The sequence below is a fragment of the Haemorhous mexicanus genome, chromosome 35 (assembly GCF_027477595.1).
Source record: "Haemorhous mexicanus isolate bHaeMex1 chromosome 35, bHaeMex1.pri, whole genome shotgun sequence".
Classification (NCBI taxonomy): domain Eukaryota; kingdom Metazoa; phylum Chordata; class Aves; order Passeriformes; family Fringillidae; genus Haemorhous; species Haemorhous mexicanus.
Window position 1 is genome coordinate 97,196 of NC_082375.1, and position 14,628 is coordinate 111,823.

Here is a 14,628-nt window from a genome sequence, read left to right on the forward strand (position 1 = left end):
CCTGGGGACACCGGGACACACCTGGGGACAGCCATGGGGACATGGGGACACACTTGGGGACACGGGGACACACCTAGGGACAGCCATGAGGACACGGGGACACACTTGGGGACACTGGGACACACCTGCGGACACGGGGACACACCTGGGGACAGCCATGGGGACACACTTGGGGACACTGGGACACACCTAGGGACAGCCATGGGGACACGGGGACACACCTGGGGACAGCCGTGGGGACACGGGGACACACCTGGGGACAAGGGGACAGCCCTGGGGACATCCAGGGCACAGCTCTGGGGACACAGGGACAGATATGGGGACACGGGGGACAGCTCTGGGACCGCCAGGGACAGCCCTGGGGACACGGGGGACAGACAGGGGGACAGACATGGGGACAGACATGAGAACATCCTGGGGACAGCTCAGGGGACATGGGGACAACCCTGGGGATGGCTCTGGGACACCCAGGGACAGCTCTGGGAGGAGCCCTGGGGACACGGGGACAGCTCAGGGGACAGCTCTGGGAGAGGCTCTTGGCACTGGGGACAGCCCTGGGGGCACCGGCGACAGTTCAGGGGACATCCAGGGACAGCCCTGTGGCACTGGGGACACCCAGGGACAGCTCTGGGACACTCCTGGGGACACCCCTGGGTTCTCTGTCCCTGCCGTGTCCCCACACTGTCCCCACGGGAGGAGGGCTCGGGGGTCCCAGGCGCCGTCCCCAACGCCCGCGGGGTTTCTCCGGCCGTGTCCCTGGCTCGGGGGGAGTTCCTGTGTCCCCACGTCCCCACGGTGTCCCCACGGTGTCCCCATGTCCCCGCAGGACGAGGCCTCGGGGGTCCCGGACCACTCCCAGCTGCGCCGCCAGGAGCTGCAGCCGGGCACGGCGTACAAGTTCCGCGTGGCCGGGCTCAACGCCTGCGGCCGCGGGCCCTTCTCGGAGCTGTCGGCCTTCAAAACCTGCCTGCCCGGCTTCCCGGGGGCGCCCTGCGCCATCAAGATCAGCAAGGTGACCCCTGGCAGAGACCCCAGACCCATTAGAGGGACCCCAGACCCATTACAGGGACCCCTACCCATAGGGGAGCTCATAACATCAACCCAAACCCAACCTGACCCGACCCCATCCCTGTCCGGCTTCCCAGGGGTGCCCTGTGCCATCAAGATCAGCAAGGTCTGCCCCCGGCAGAGACCCCAGACCCATTACAGGGACCCCAGACCCATTACAGGGACCCCAGACCCATTACAGGGACCCCAGACTATGGGGGAGCTCATAACATCAACCCCAAGCCATTCCCCAGCCCCATCCCTGTCCGGCTTCCCGGGGGCGCCCTGTGCCACCAAGATCAGCACGGTCTGCCCCCGGCAGAGACCCCAGACCCATTACAGGGACCCCAGACCCATTACAGGGACCCCTACCCATAGGGGAGTTCATAACATCAACCCAAACCCAACCTGACCCGACCCCATCCCTGTCCGGCTTCCCAGGGGTGCCCTGCACCACCAAGATCAGCAAGGTGACCCCTGGCAGAGACCCCAGACCCATTACAGGGACCCCAGACCCATTACAGGGACCCCAGACCCCAAGCCATCCCCCAGCCCCATCCCTGCCCGGCTTCCCAGGGGCGCCCTGCGCCATCAGGATCAGCAAAGTGACCCCAGACCCACAGCCTGGCCCCACACAGCAGGGACCCCAGACCCATTACAGGGACCCTCCTGTGTCCCCCCATGTCCCCCACCTCCCATAGGCCCCTTGACCTCTATGTCCCCCCGATCCCCATGTCCCCTCTGTCCCTCTCATGTCCCTCTGTCCCCCTTGACCCTGTGTCCCCCCGATCCCCATGTCCTCTGTCCCCCTCATGTCCCTCTGTCCTATCTCCCCCATGCCCCCCTGACGCCCCCATGTCCCCTCTGTCCCCCCTGACCCCGTGTCCCTCTGTCCTGCCTGTCCCCCCCATGCCCCCCTGACCCCTCCATGTCCCCTGTGTCCCGCCATGTCCCCCATGTCCCCCCTGACCCCGTGTCCCCTCTGTCCCCCGTGTCCCCAGAGCCCCGACGGAGCGCACCTGACGTGGGAGCCGCCCTCGGTGACGTCGGGCCGCATCGCCGAGTACTCGGTGTACCTGGCCATCCAGGGGGGGGCCCGGGGGGGGTCCCGAGGCCCGCGGGGGGGGGGGCCCAGCTGGCCTTCATGAGGGTCTACTGCGGGCCCAGCCCCTCGTGCCTCGTGCCGGCCTCCAGCCTGGCCAGCGCCCACATCGACCACACCACCAAGCCGGCCATCATCTTCCGCATCGCCGCCCGCAACGACAAGGGCTACGGCCCCGCCACCCAGGTGCGGTGGCTGCAAGGTGGGTCTGGGGGCTCTGAAATGAGTCTGGGGGCTGCACACCCCTGGGGGTCCCCGTGGGGCTGGGCAGGTGGGTGTGGCACTGTCCCCCACCCTGCCAACGACAAGGGCTACGGCCCCGCCACCCAGGTGTGGTAGCTGCAAGGTGGGTCTGCAGTGAGTCTGGGGGCTCTGAAATGAGTCTGGGGGCTGCACACCCCTGGGGGGGTTTGTAGCACTGGGATTGTGCCCCTGCTCCCACCTACAGTGACAAGGGCTACGGCCCTGCCACCCAGGTGCGGTGGCTGCAAGGTGGGTCTGAAATGAGTCTGGGGGCTCTGCAGTGAGTCTGGGGGCTGCACACCCCTGGGGGTCCCTGTTGGGGCTGGGCAGGTGGGTGTGGCACTGTCGCCCACCCTGCCAACGACAAGGGCTACGGCCCCGCCACCCAGGTGCGGTGGCTGCAAGGTGGGTCTGGGGGCTCTGAAATGAGTCTGGGGGCTGCACACCCCTGGGGGTCCCCGTGGGGCTGGGCAGGTGGGTGTGGCACTGTCCCCCACCCTGCCAACGACAAGGGCTACGGCCCCGCCACCCAGGTGTGGTAGCTGCAAGGTGGGTCTGCAGTGAGTCTGGGGGCTCTGAAATGAGTCTGGGGGCTGCACACCCCTGGGGGGGTTTGTAGCACTGGGATTGTGCCCCTGCTCCCACCTACAGTGACAAGGGCTACGGCCCTGCCACCCAGGTGCGGTGGCTGCAAGGTGGGTCTGAAATGAGTCTGGGGGCTCTGCAGTGAGTCTGGGGGCTGCACACCCCTGGGGGTCCCTGTTGGGGCTGGGCAGGTGGGTGTGGCACTGTCGCCCACCCTGCCAACGACAAGGGCTACGGCCCCGCCACCCAGGTGTGGTGGCTGCAAGGTGGGTCTGAAATGAGTCTGGGGGCTCTGCAGTGAGTCTGGGGGCTGCACACCCCTGGGGGTCCCCGTGGGGCTGGGCAGGTGGGTGTGGCACTGTCCCCCACCCTGCCAACGACAAGGGTTATGGCCCCGCCACCCAGGTGTGGTGGCTGCAAGGTGGGTCTGAAATGAGTCTGGGGGCTGCACACCCCTGGGGGTCCCTGTTGGGGCTGGGCAGGTGGGTGTGGCACTGTCCCCCACCCTGCCAACAACAAGGGTTACGGCCCCGCCACCCAGGTGTGGTGGCTGCAAGGTGGGTCTGAAATGGGTCTGGGGGCTCTGAAATGAGTCTGGGGGCTGCACACCCCTGGGGGGGTTTGGGGCACTGGGATTGTGCCCCTGCACCCACCTACAGTGACAAGGGCTACGGCCCTGCCACCCAGGTGCGGTGGCTGCAAGGTGGGTCTGAAATGGGTCTGGGGGCTCTGCAGTGAGTCTGGGGGCTGCACACCCCTGGGGGGGTTTGGGGCACTGGGATTGTGCCCCTGCACCCACCTACAGTGACAAGGGCTACGGCCCCGCCACCCAGGTGCGGTGGCTGCAAGGTGGGTCTCGGGGCTCTGAAATGAGTCTGGGGGCTACAAGGTGGGTCTGGGGGCTCTGAAATGAGTCTGGGGGCTGCACACACCTTTGGGTCCCCCTCTCAAACCCCTGATGTCCTCCCCAAACCCCCCCAGAGTCGAGCAAGGACGGAGCCGCCGGGAAACCGGGCAGCAAACGGCCCCTGGCGTCCCCCGACCTGTGAGTGGGGGGTCCTGGGGGTCCTGGCGGGTCTGGGGGCTCTTCTGGGGGTCCTGGCGGGTCTGGGGGCTCTTCTGGGGGTCCTGGGGGCTCTTTTTGGGGGTCCTGGGGGAGGTCTGGGAGCTCTCTTGGGTGTGTTTGAGGGTCTGGGAGGGTTTGGGAGTCCTGGCGAAGTCTGGGGGGTGCTTTGGGAGGAATTGGGGGTCTGGGGGCTCTTTTGGGGGGTCTTGGAGGGCTCTGTGGGTCAGTTTGGGGGGGGTGGTGGGTATGGAGGGGTTTCGGGGGCTGTATTGGAGGGTCTGGGGGTTATTTTGGGGATTTTTGGGTTATTTTGAGGAGGGGTCTCCATCAAACCCCTCCCCCTCCCCCAGGAAATCCGCTCCAAAGAAGCCCAAGGCCGAAGGGCAGTGAAGGACCCCCGGGACCCCCCCCCAAAAAAAAAAACCACAAACAAACCCCGGGGACCCCTCCCCCCTCTCAACACCCCCAATATCCCCGGGGGGTTTTTGGGGGGGAGTTTTGGGGTCCCCTCGCCTGGGGGGGGGGTCGGGGGGGGCTTTTTTTTTTACCTGTTGCAGTTGCTGGAATGAAAAGTTTTGTACAACGCTGCCCCTCCCCCCTCCCCCCCCCCAAACCCCCCCCCCCCTCGGGACCCCTCCCCCACCCTGTACAGACCCCTCCCTCCCCCGGGGGTGGGGGGAGGGGAAGGGGGAGACCCCCTGTGTATCATAGTGGGGGGGAGGGGAAAAAAAACGCCCCCCCCGAGCCCTCCCCCCTCCCCTCCCCCCGAGTGTTGTGTCCGTCGTTTTTGTGCTATTTTGAAAATTAAAAAAAGACATTTTTTTGGAGTAAAAATTTAATCAAATTGGGGATTTTGGGCTTGGGGGGGAAATTTGGGGGTCCAAGAGGGTCTTGGGGGGGTTCCGGCTGCTCTGGACCCCCCGATTTTGGGTCTGGGGGTCCTGGGGTCACTTTGGGGGGCTCCAGCCCCTTGAACCCCCCTTCAGTTTTGGGTCTGGGGGTGTCCCAGCTCTTAAGGGGCGTGGCCATCTAGCGATGGGCGTGGTTAAGGGGAGGAAAGGGGCGGGGTCAGGAAGGGGGCGGGGTCTTGTCGCGAGGTCTCGTGACTGGGCAGCGGTCGCGGTCGGTCCGGAGTGGGGGGGGGGGCGGTTTTGGGGACCCCAAAATTGACCTGGGGGGGGCTCTGGAGGTCCATGGGGACCCCCGGGTGGGGGATGGGGCTGGGGGGCATCCATGGGGACCCCTGGGGTGGGGGCCGGGGGGTTTTGGGGACCCCCCTGGCTGGGCTGAGGGGGGATTTGTGGGGTCTGGGGTCCCATGGGCGGGTCAGGGGGGTATTTGTGGGTCTGGGGTCCTAGGGGTGGGTCTGGGGGCTCCGTGGGTGGGTTAGGGGGGTATCTGTGGGTCTGGGGGCTCCGTGGGTGGGTTAGGGGGGTATTTGTGGGTCTGGGGTCCTAGGGGTGGGTTAGGGGGTTATTTGTGGGTCTGGGGTCCCACGGGCGCCCCCTCCCCAGCCATGGAGGAGCTCCGGGCGTGGCGGGGCCGCATCGGGGCCGAGCTGGACGCGGTTGTGGCGTTCTGGGAGCGGCACTCGCACGACCCCGAGCACGGGTGAGGCTGGGACCCCCCAAAAACAGACCAGAGACCCCCCGGGACCCCCAAAAACAGCTCAGGGACCCCCCAAAAAACCCCTGGGACCCCTCAGGACCCCTGAAGAACACCCCAGAGACCCCCAAAACCAGCCCTAGGACCCCCCAAAACACCCCCAGACCTCCCAGAACACTCCCAGGACCACCCCAGGGACCCCCAAGTGCCCCCCACAGCCCCACGAGGGACTCCGAGCTCTGGGACCCCCAATTTTCCCCACATTTGCCCCAAACTGAGTCCCAAAAATGAGCCCAGGACCCCCCAAATTCCCACAGGGGTCACTTAGAACCCCCCAGATTCCCACAGGGGACACCCAGGACCCCCAAGTGCCCCCGGGACCCCCAAATCCCCCCCAAATTTCCCCCCCAGGGGTTTCTTCTCCTGCCTGAGCCGTGACGGTTCCGTCTACGACGACACCAAATTCGTGTGGCTGCAGGGCCGCCAGGTCCGTGTGGGGTGGGGGGCGTGGGGTGGGACCTGGGGGGGCTCCGGGGACCCCCCCGGGACCCCCCTGAACCCCCCAAACCCTCCCTGCCCCCCCCCAGATCTGGGTCTATTCCCGCCTGTACCGCACCGTGCCCCGGTTCCGCCGGCCCGAGCTGCTCGAGGCGGCACGGAAAGGTGGGGAGGGGTCCCGGGGGGGATTTGGGGGGAATCTGGGGTGGGATTTGGGGCAATTCCCACATTTACCCATTTTAGGGGCAGTTCTGCACTTTTTCCATCCCCAGATTTCCCCAAATTCCCCCGATTTTACCCCAAATTCTCCCAATTTCCCCCCTATTTCCTTCCCCCGCTGACCTCCATGGGTGCAGTTCCCCCTTTTGAATTTTGGCTTCAATTCTCCCTTTTTTCCTCCCCCCAGTTACCCCAAATCCCCAGATTTCCCCCAAATTCCCCCGCTGATCTCTACAGGTGCCGCTTCCCCTTTTTTTCCATCCTCAAATTTCCCCAAAATTCCCAGAAATTTCCCCCAATTCCAGCCGAGGAGTTCCAACTCCACTGATCTCTAGGGGTGCAACTCCCCCTTTTTCCACCCCCCAATTCCCCTCAAAATCCCGAATTTCCCCCAAATCTCCCCAATTTCCCCCAAATCTCCCCAATTTCCCCCAAATCCCCCGAATTTCCCCAATTTCCCCCGAATTTCCCCCAAATTCCCCCGCCGATCTCACCGCCTGCAATTCCCCCTTTGGCCGCTAAGCGGCGCTGCCCCCATTGATCTCTATGGGCTCCCCCCAATGTTTTTTTTTTTTTTCCCGCCCCTAATTCCTCTAAAAATTCACCCGAAATTGTCCAAAATCGGCGGGATTTGCCCCAAATTTCAGCCGGGGAGTTCCTGGAGAGCCACGTGCGGCCGGAGCCCGGCTCGAGCCGCGCCGCCTTCGCGCTGAGCCGGGACGGGCGCCCGGTGCGGCTCCAGCGCAGCTTCTACAGCGAAGCGTTCTGCGCGCTGGGGCTGGACGAGCTGGGCCGGGCGGCGGGCGAGGAGCGCTACCGGGTGAGACCCCTCCCCAAATTAACCCGGGACCCGGTGAGACCCCTCCTCAAATTAACCCGGACCCCTCCCCAAATAACTCCGGGACTCGGTGAGACCCGTCCCCAAATTAAAAACCTGGAACCCCTCCTCAAATAACCCTGACCCCCGGGGCCGCTCCACAAATTAATAACTCGGGACCCCTGGGACCCCTCCCCAAATAACCTTGGGACCCCATGAAACTCCTCCCTAAATACCCCTGAGCCATTCTAATGGGTGAGACCCCTCCCCAAATAACCCTGGGACCGGGTGAGACCCCTCCCCAAATAACCTTGGGACCCCCATGAGACTCCTCCCTAAATACCCCTGAGCCATTCTAATGGGTGAGACCCCTCCCCAAATAACCCTGGGACCGGGTGAGACCCCCTCCCCAAATAACCTTGGGACCCCATGAGACTCCTCCCTAAATACCCCTGAGCCATTCTAATGGGTGAGACCCCTCCCCAAATAACCCTGGGACCGGGTGAGACCCCTCCCCAAATAACCTTGGAACCCCAGCCCAAAATATCCCAAGACCTCCAAAAATATCCCTGGGACCCCCTCCTCAAAATAACCCTGGGATCCCCAAAATACATCTAAGACCCCTCCCCAAATAGCCCTGACTCCCTCAGTCCCCCAGTACTGCGTGAGACCCTTCCCCAAATAACCCTGAGACCCCCAAAACACCCCCGAGACCCCCCCCCAGCCCTGCCCGCAGCCCCCTGAGCCCCCAGCCCCATTTCCTCAGGCCTGGGCGCGGCGCTGGGCCGGGGCCGTGTGGGGCTGGGCCCGGGGGGCTCCCATGGAGGGGGGGGCGCCCCCAGTTCTCGGGGACCCCTCCCCAGCAGGCGCTGGCCCAGGCGCTGATGGTGCTCAAGGTGGGGCTGCAGCTCTGGGGGGACCCCGGCCGGGACCCCCCAAAGTCAGCCCGAGCCCCAGGCCGAGGCCATGGCGGAGTGGGGGGCGCGGCGCGTCCTGATGCACCTGCAGGTACCCCCAAAGCACACCTGGGGACCCCCAAAGCACACCTGGGACCCCCAAAGCACACCTGGGGACCCCCAAAGCACACCTGGGACCCCCAAAGCACACCTGGGGACCCCCAAAGCACATCTGGGGACCCCCAAAGCACACCTGGGACCCCAAAATCACACCTGGGACCCCCAAAGCACACCTGGGCAGCCCAAAATCATCCTGGGGACCCCCAAAGCACACCTGGGACCCCCAAAGCACACCTGGGACCCCCAAAGCACATCTGGGACCCCCAAAGCACACCTGGGACCCCAAAATCACACCTGGGGACCCCCAAAGCACACCTGGGACCCCCAAAGCACACCTGGGACCCCCAAATTATCCTGGGACCCCCAAAGCACACCTGGGGACCCCCAAAATCACACCTGGGGACCCCCAAAGCACATCTGGGGACCCCCAAAGCACACCTGGGACCCCCAAAGCACACCTGGGGACCCCCAAAGCACACCTGGGACCCCCAAAGCACACCTGGGGACCCTAAAATTCACCTGGGCAGCCCAAAATCATCCTGGGGACCCCCAAAATCACACCTGGGGACCCCCAAAATCACACCTGGGGACCCCCAAAGCACACCTGGGACCCCCAAAGCACACCTGGGACCCCCAAATTATCCTGGGACCCCCAAAGCACACCTGGGGACCCCCAAAATCACACCTGGGGACCCCCAAAGCACATCTGGGGACCCCCAAAGCACACCTGGGACCCCCAAAGCACACCTGGGGACCCCCAAAGCACACCTGGGACCCCCAAAGCACACCTGGGGACCCCCAAAGCACACCTGGGCAGCCCAAAATCACACCTGGGGACCCCCAAAGCACACCTGGGGACCCTAAAATTCACCTGGGGACCCCCAAAGCACACCTGGGACCCCCAAAATCACACCTGGGGACCCCCAAAGCACACCTGGGCAGCCCAAAATCATCCTGGGGACCCCCAAAAATCATCCTGGGCAGCCCAAAATTCACCTGGGTACTTCAAAATTCACCTGGGACCCCAAAAAATCATCCTGGGACCTTAAAATTACAGCTGGGATCCACAAAAGTCACACCTGGGGACCCTAAAATTCACCTGGGCAGCCCAAAATCATCCTGGGACCCCCAAAATCACACCTGGGGACCCCCAAAGCACACCTGGGACCCCCAAATCATACCTGGGCAGCCCAAAATTCACCTGGGGACCCTAAAACCACACCTGGGACCGCCAAAAATCATCCTGAGAGCCCCAAAATCACGCCTGGGGTCCCCAAAATCACACCTGGGACCACCGAAAATCATCCTGGGACCCCCAAAATCACACCTGGGGACCCTAAAATCATATCTGGGAACCCCAAAAAAATCATCCTGGGAACCCCCAAAGCACACCTGGGACCCCAAAATCATCCTGGGACCCCCCCAAAGCACACCTGGGACCCCCAAAATCATCCTGGGACCCCCCCCAAAGCACACCTGGGACCCCCAAAATCATCCTGGGAACCCCCAAAGCACACCTGGGACCCCAAAATCATCCTGGGACCCCCAAAAATCACACCGGGGACCCCCCAAAGTCGCCCCCAGGGGCTCTTTTCCCCCAAGAGCAGCCCCGGGGGCTCCCCAATTCGGGGGTCTCCCCACTTTGGGGGTCTCCCTGACGGGGGTCTCCCCACTTTGGGGGTCTCCCTGACGGGGGTCTCCCCACTTTGGGGGTCTCCCCACTTTGGGGGTCTCCCTGACGGGGGTCTCCCCAATTCGGGGGTCTCCCCCAACTCGGGGGGCAGCGGGGGGACACGGTGGTGCTGGAGAACGTCAGCCCCGAGGGGGAGGAGCTGCCAGGGAGCCTGGGGCGCCTGATGAACCCCGGTGAGGGGAAAAGGGACCCCAGTTTGGGGGGAAATCCCAATTTTGGGGGGTTCAATCCCAATTTTGGGGGGTTCAATCCCAATTTTGGGGGGGGAAATCCCAATTTTGGGGGGTTCAATCCCAATTTTGGGGGGAAATCCCAATTTTGGGGGGGGTCAATCCCAATTTGGGGGGAAATCCCCAATTTTGGGGGGGGTTCAATCCCAGTTTTGAGAGGTTCAATCCCAGTTTTGGGGTGTTCAATCCCAATTTGGGGGGAAATCCCAATTTGGGGGGGTTCAATCCCAATTTTGGGGGGTTCAATCCCAATTTTGGGGGTTCAATCCCAATTTGGGGGGTTCTTTCCCAATTTTGGGGGGAAATCCCAATTTTGGGGGGGTTCAATCCCAATTTTGGGGGGAAATCCCAATTTGGGGGGGTTCAATCCCAATTTTGGGGGGAAATCCCAATTTGGGGGGTTCAATCCCAATTTTGGGGGGTTCAATCCCAATTTTGGGGGGAAATCCCAATTCTGGGGAGGTTTGATCCCACTTTTGGGGGAGGGGGATTTTCCCAGATTGTTTCTTTTTTCCCCCAACTTTTTGCTCTTTTTTCTCATTTTTTCCACTATTTTTTCTCTTTTTCCTCAATCTTTTTCCTCCTTTTCCCCAATTTTCTGCTCTTTTTTCTCTTTTCTTCTCTCTTTTTACTCATTTTATCCTCATTTTTTCCCCTCTTTATTTTCTCTTTTTTCCCCCTCTTTATTTTCTCTTTTTTTCCTCTATTTTCTCTTTTTCCCTCTATTTTCTTTTTTCCCCTCTTTTTTTTCTCATTTCCCCCTCTATTTTTCCCTTTTCCCCCCTTTTTTCCCCTCATTTTTTCCCTTTATTTTCCTTATTTTTTTTCTCTTTTTTCCTCATTTCTCCCCCTCTATTTTCTCTTTTTTCCCCTCTAATTTTCTCATTTCTCCCTCTATTCTTCTCATTTTCCCCTCTATTTTTTCCTTGTTTTTTCCCTTTCTTTTCCTCATTTTTTCTCTTTTTTCCTCCTCTATTTTCTCATTTTTCCCCCTCTTTTTCCCTCATTTTTTTTCTCATTTTTTCCTCATTTTCCCCCCATTTTCCCCCCATTTTTCCCTCTTTTTTTCCCCATTTTTCCCCCATTTTTTTGCCCTTTTTTCTCCTTTTTTCCCCCATTTTCTGGTCCCAGGGCACGCCCTGGAGGCCGCCTGGCTGCTGCTGCAGTTCTGCCACCGCCGGGGGGACGCGGCCCTGGGGGCTCGGGTGGTGCCAGCGCTGCTCCAGGGACCCCTGAAATGGGGCTGGGACCCCCAGCACGGGGGGCTCTTCTCCTTCCTGGACGCCGACGGCCACTGCCCCACCCAGGTAACCCCAAATCCCACCTGGTAACCCCAAACCCCACCCAGGTAACCCCAAATCCCACCTGGTGACCCCAAATCCCACCCAGGTAACCCCAAATCCCACCTGGTAACCCCAAATCCCACCTGGTGACCCCAAATCCCACCCAGGTAACCCCAAATCCCACCCAGGTAACCCCAAATCCCACCCAGGTAACCCCAAATCCCACCTGGTGACCCCAAACCCCACCCAGGTAACCCCAAACCCCACCTGGTGACCCCAAACCCCACCCAGGTAACCCCAAATCCCACCTGGTAACCCCAAATCCCACCCAGGTAACCCCAAATCCCACCTGGTAACCCCAAATCCCACCTGGTGACCCCAAACCCCACCCAGGTAACCCCAAACCCACCTGGTGACCCCAAATCCCACCCAGGTAACCCCAAATCCCACCTGGTGACCCCAAACCCCACCCAGGTAACCCCAAACCCCACCTGGTGACCCCAAATCCCACCCAGGTAACCCCAAACCCCACCCAGGTAACCCCAGACCCCACCCAGGTAACCCCAAATCCCACCCAGGTAACCCCAAACCCCACCCAGGTAACCCCAAACCCCACCCAGGTAACCCCAAACCCCACCCAGGTAACCCCAAATCCCACCTGGTGACCCCAAAAACCACCTCAATAATCCTAAAAAATAAAAAATCCCACTCAGGTGCCTCACAATGGCACCCAGGGAGCCCAAAATTCCTGGTTTTCCCAGCTGGAGTGGTCCATGAAGCTGTGGTGTCCTCACTCCTTTTCCCCAGTTTTCTCCCCATTTTTTCCCCCATTTTTCCCCATTTTTTTCCCCATTTCCCCCCATTTTCCCCCAATTTTTCCCCATTTCCCCCCCGTTTTTCCCATTTTTCCTGGGTTTTTTTCCCATTTTCCCCATTTTTCCCCTGTTTTTCCCAGCTGGAGTGGTCCATGAAGCTGTGGTGGCCCCACGCCGAGGCCATGGTCGCCCTCCTGGCCGCCCAGCGCTTCCAGCCCCAGCCCAGTTTGGTCTCCCAGTTCCTGCAGGTGGCCCAGTACACCTTCGACAAGGTGGGGAAATTGGAGAAATTTGGGATTTTTGGGGATTTGGGGATTTTTGGGTGGAATTTGGAGTCATTTTGGGGGAAATTTGGGGAGATTTGAGGGGATTTGGGGAGTTTGGGGGAGACTGGGGGGAAATTAGGGGAAAATTTGCAAGAATTTTGGGGGATTTTTGGGTGGATTTTGGGGGAGATTTGGAATTTGAGGGGATTTGGGGAATTTGGGGGGAATTAGGGGGAAATTCGGGGGAAAGTTTAGGGAGATGTGGGGGAATTCGGGAAGATTTGGGGAATTTTGAGGGAGATTTTGGGAGATTTGGGGAAATTGGGTGGGGATTTGGGAGGTTTTGGGGGGATTTCGAGCAGTTTTGGGAGGGTTTGGGATATTGAGGGGATTTTTGGGAGTCCCTGGAAAGGGAATTTGGGGTCTTGAGGGGCAAATTTGGAGTCTTGAGGGGTCTCTGAGGGGCTCCTGAGGGGCTCCCAAATTGGGAGGAATCCCAAATTCCCTAAAACCCCCCAAAATTGCCCAAAATCCCCCCAATTTCTCCTCAGTTCCGTGACCCCGAGCACGGGGAGTGGTTCGGGTACCTGAACCGCGACGGCTCCGTGGCGCTTTCCATCAAGGGGGGGCCCTACAAAGGTGGGTCTGGGGTCTCTCATCGCCGAGGGAGGGTCAGGAATGGGATTTTTCCTGATTTTTGCCCGTTTTTACCTGGTTTTCCCTCGTTTTTCCAGGCTGTTTCCATGTGGCGAGGGCGCTGCTGATGTGTGAGGAGATGCTGGACGCCATCTTGGAAGGGGAGGAGCCTCCGCAATAAATTTAAAATTTAGGAGCGCCTAAATAAATGTGGAGACCCCCAAAATAATCGGGATTTACCCTGAATTTAGCTGAGACCCCTCCCCAATAATCGCCATAAAAGTGGAGAGTGAAAAAGGTCAAATAAAGGGAAAAATATGCAATGAATTAATGGATGCCCCCATGCAAAAGTGGGTGTGGGACGCTCCAAAATCGCCTCAAAATCCTCAGAAGAATCGCTTCAAAATCACCTCAGAATCCTCAATGCCCCTGCAAAAAGTTCAAACAAAGGCAAAAATACAGAATAAATTCTCAAATCCCTAAAATCGCCTCAAAATCCCCCCCGAATCACCTCTAAATCGTTTCAACCCCCCCCAAAAATCACCCCCAAATCCTCAAGGTTCCTCCAAAAGTTCAAATAAAGGTAAAAATCCACAATAAATTCCCAAATCCCAAAAACTGCCTCAAAGCCACCTCAAAATCCCCCTCGAATTGCCTCAAAATCACCTCAAAATCAAAAAACATCGCCTCAAAATCACCTCCAAATCCTCCAAAAATCACCCTAAAATCCTCAACGTCCCTGCAAAAAGTTGAAATAAGGTAAAATTCCACAATAGATCCCAAAATCCCCTCAAAATTTCCCCAAATCCCACAAATTCCCCTCAAAAAATCCCTCAAATTCCTTTTCCCGCCCAAAATTCTTCCCCCGCCAAACCTTGCCCGCACTCAAGATGGCGGCGCCCGCTGCCTCGTTATTACGTCACTTCCGCCCTACTCTTTATATTCGCTGTTACCGCCTCTTCCCCACCTCCCTCCGCATTCGGCCGCTCCCTCTCTCTTCCCCCCCCCCCCCCGCCGCGCACGCGCCGCTGTTCCCTGCTGTGTCCTCCCCTCCCTCCGCGGCTGTTCCGCGGCGCGCCGCTCCCCCCCCCGCCGCGCTGCGTCTCCCGGACCCGCAGGATGGAGGTGCTGAACCAGGTGGGGACCCCCCCCCAAAAAAAAACCCCCCGGGACCCCCCCTCTGCGCCAAACCCACCCAAAGACCCCCCTCAAAACCCTCCCGGGCTGGCTGGGGGGGTGGGGGGCTTCTGCGACCCCCCCCGCACCGCGCTGGGGAATTGTGGGGAGGGGGCTCGGGGGGGAAATTGAGGGGGGGGGCGCATCTGGGGGATGGATTTGGGGAGGGGGTCGGATGAAATTTTTGGGGGGGAGATGGATAAATTTGGGGAGGGGAGCCTGAATTTGGGGAGGGGGTTTCTCAATTTGGGGAGGGGGCTTCTCAATTTGGGGAGGGGGATTCAATATTTGGGGCGATGCGGGTGGATTTTGAGGGGGGGCGGCTCCAGGA

At 60.4% G+C, this 14,628-nt stretch overlaps 2 protein-coding genes across 5 annotated transcripts in view; both read left to right on the forward strand.

The window, feature by feature from the left end:
• The window catches only part of HCFC1 (host cell factor C1), a 35,685-nt gene extending 30,808 nt beyond the window's left edge, over positions 1 to 4,877 (forward strand). Inside the window, 5 exon segments of the mRNA XM_059872298.1 lie at positions 827 to 1,012; positions 2,049 to 2,156; positions 2,159 to 2,351; positions 3,959 to 4,022; positions 4,394 to 4,877. Of these exon segments, the coding sequence (XP_059728281.1) occupies positions 827 to 1,012; positions 2,049 to 2,156; positions 2,159 to 2,351; positions 3,959 to 4,022; positions 4,394 to 4,433 (591 nt within the window). The 3' untranslated portion in view covers positions 4,434 to 4,877.
• Positions 4,878 to 5,125: 248 nt separating this feature from the next.
• On the forward strand, positions 5,126 to 13,448 carry RENBP (renin binding protein). Of its 4 annotated transcripts, none has more exons than XM_059872404.1 (10): positions 5,126 to 5,165; positions 5,558 to 5,654; positions 6,060 to 6,135; positions 6,236 to 6,311; positions 7,013 to 7,185; positions 9,983 to 10,064; positions 11,253 to 11,428; positions 12,360 to 12,491; positions 13,037 to 13,124; positions 13,220 to 13,448. In XM_059872404.1, exons 2-10 carry the CDS (start codon positions 5,560 to 5,562, stop codon positions 13,300 to 13,302), a joined length of 981 nt encoding a protein of 326 aa, XP_059728387.1. In that variant the 5' UTR covers positions 5,126 to 5,165; positions 5,558 to 5,559; the 3' UTR covers positions 13,303 to 13,448. The 4 variants fall into 4 exon arrangements, with proteins under 4 accessions (XP_059728387.1, XP_059728385.1, XP_059728389.1 ...); XM_059872402.1 differs by having other exon boundaries at positions 5,133 to 5,165; positions 5,997 to 6,135; XM_059872406.1 differs by having other exon boundaries at positions 5,144 to 5,169.
• Positions 13,449 to 14,628: the final 1,180 nt, after the last annotated feature.

Excerpts from the sequence above, each read along its gene's own strand:
- RENBP (XM_059872402.1), top strand. The coding sequence starts at position 5,560 with ATGGAGGAGCTCCGGGCGTGGCGGGGCCGCATCGGGGCCGAGCTGGAC. Across the intron at positions 6,136-6,235 it reads TGTGGCTGCAGGGCCGCCAG|ATCTGGGTCTATTCCCGCCT; the intron begins GTCCGTGTGGGG and ends GCCCCCCCCCAG. Across the intron at positions 7,186-9,982 it reads CGGGCGAGGAGCGCTACCGG|CGGGGGGACACGGTGGTGCT; the intron begins GTGAGACCCCTC and ends CTCGGGGGGCAG.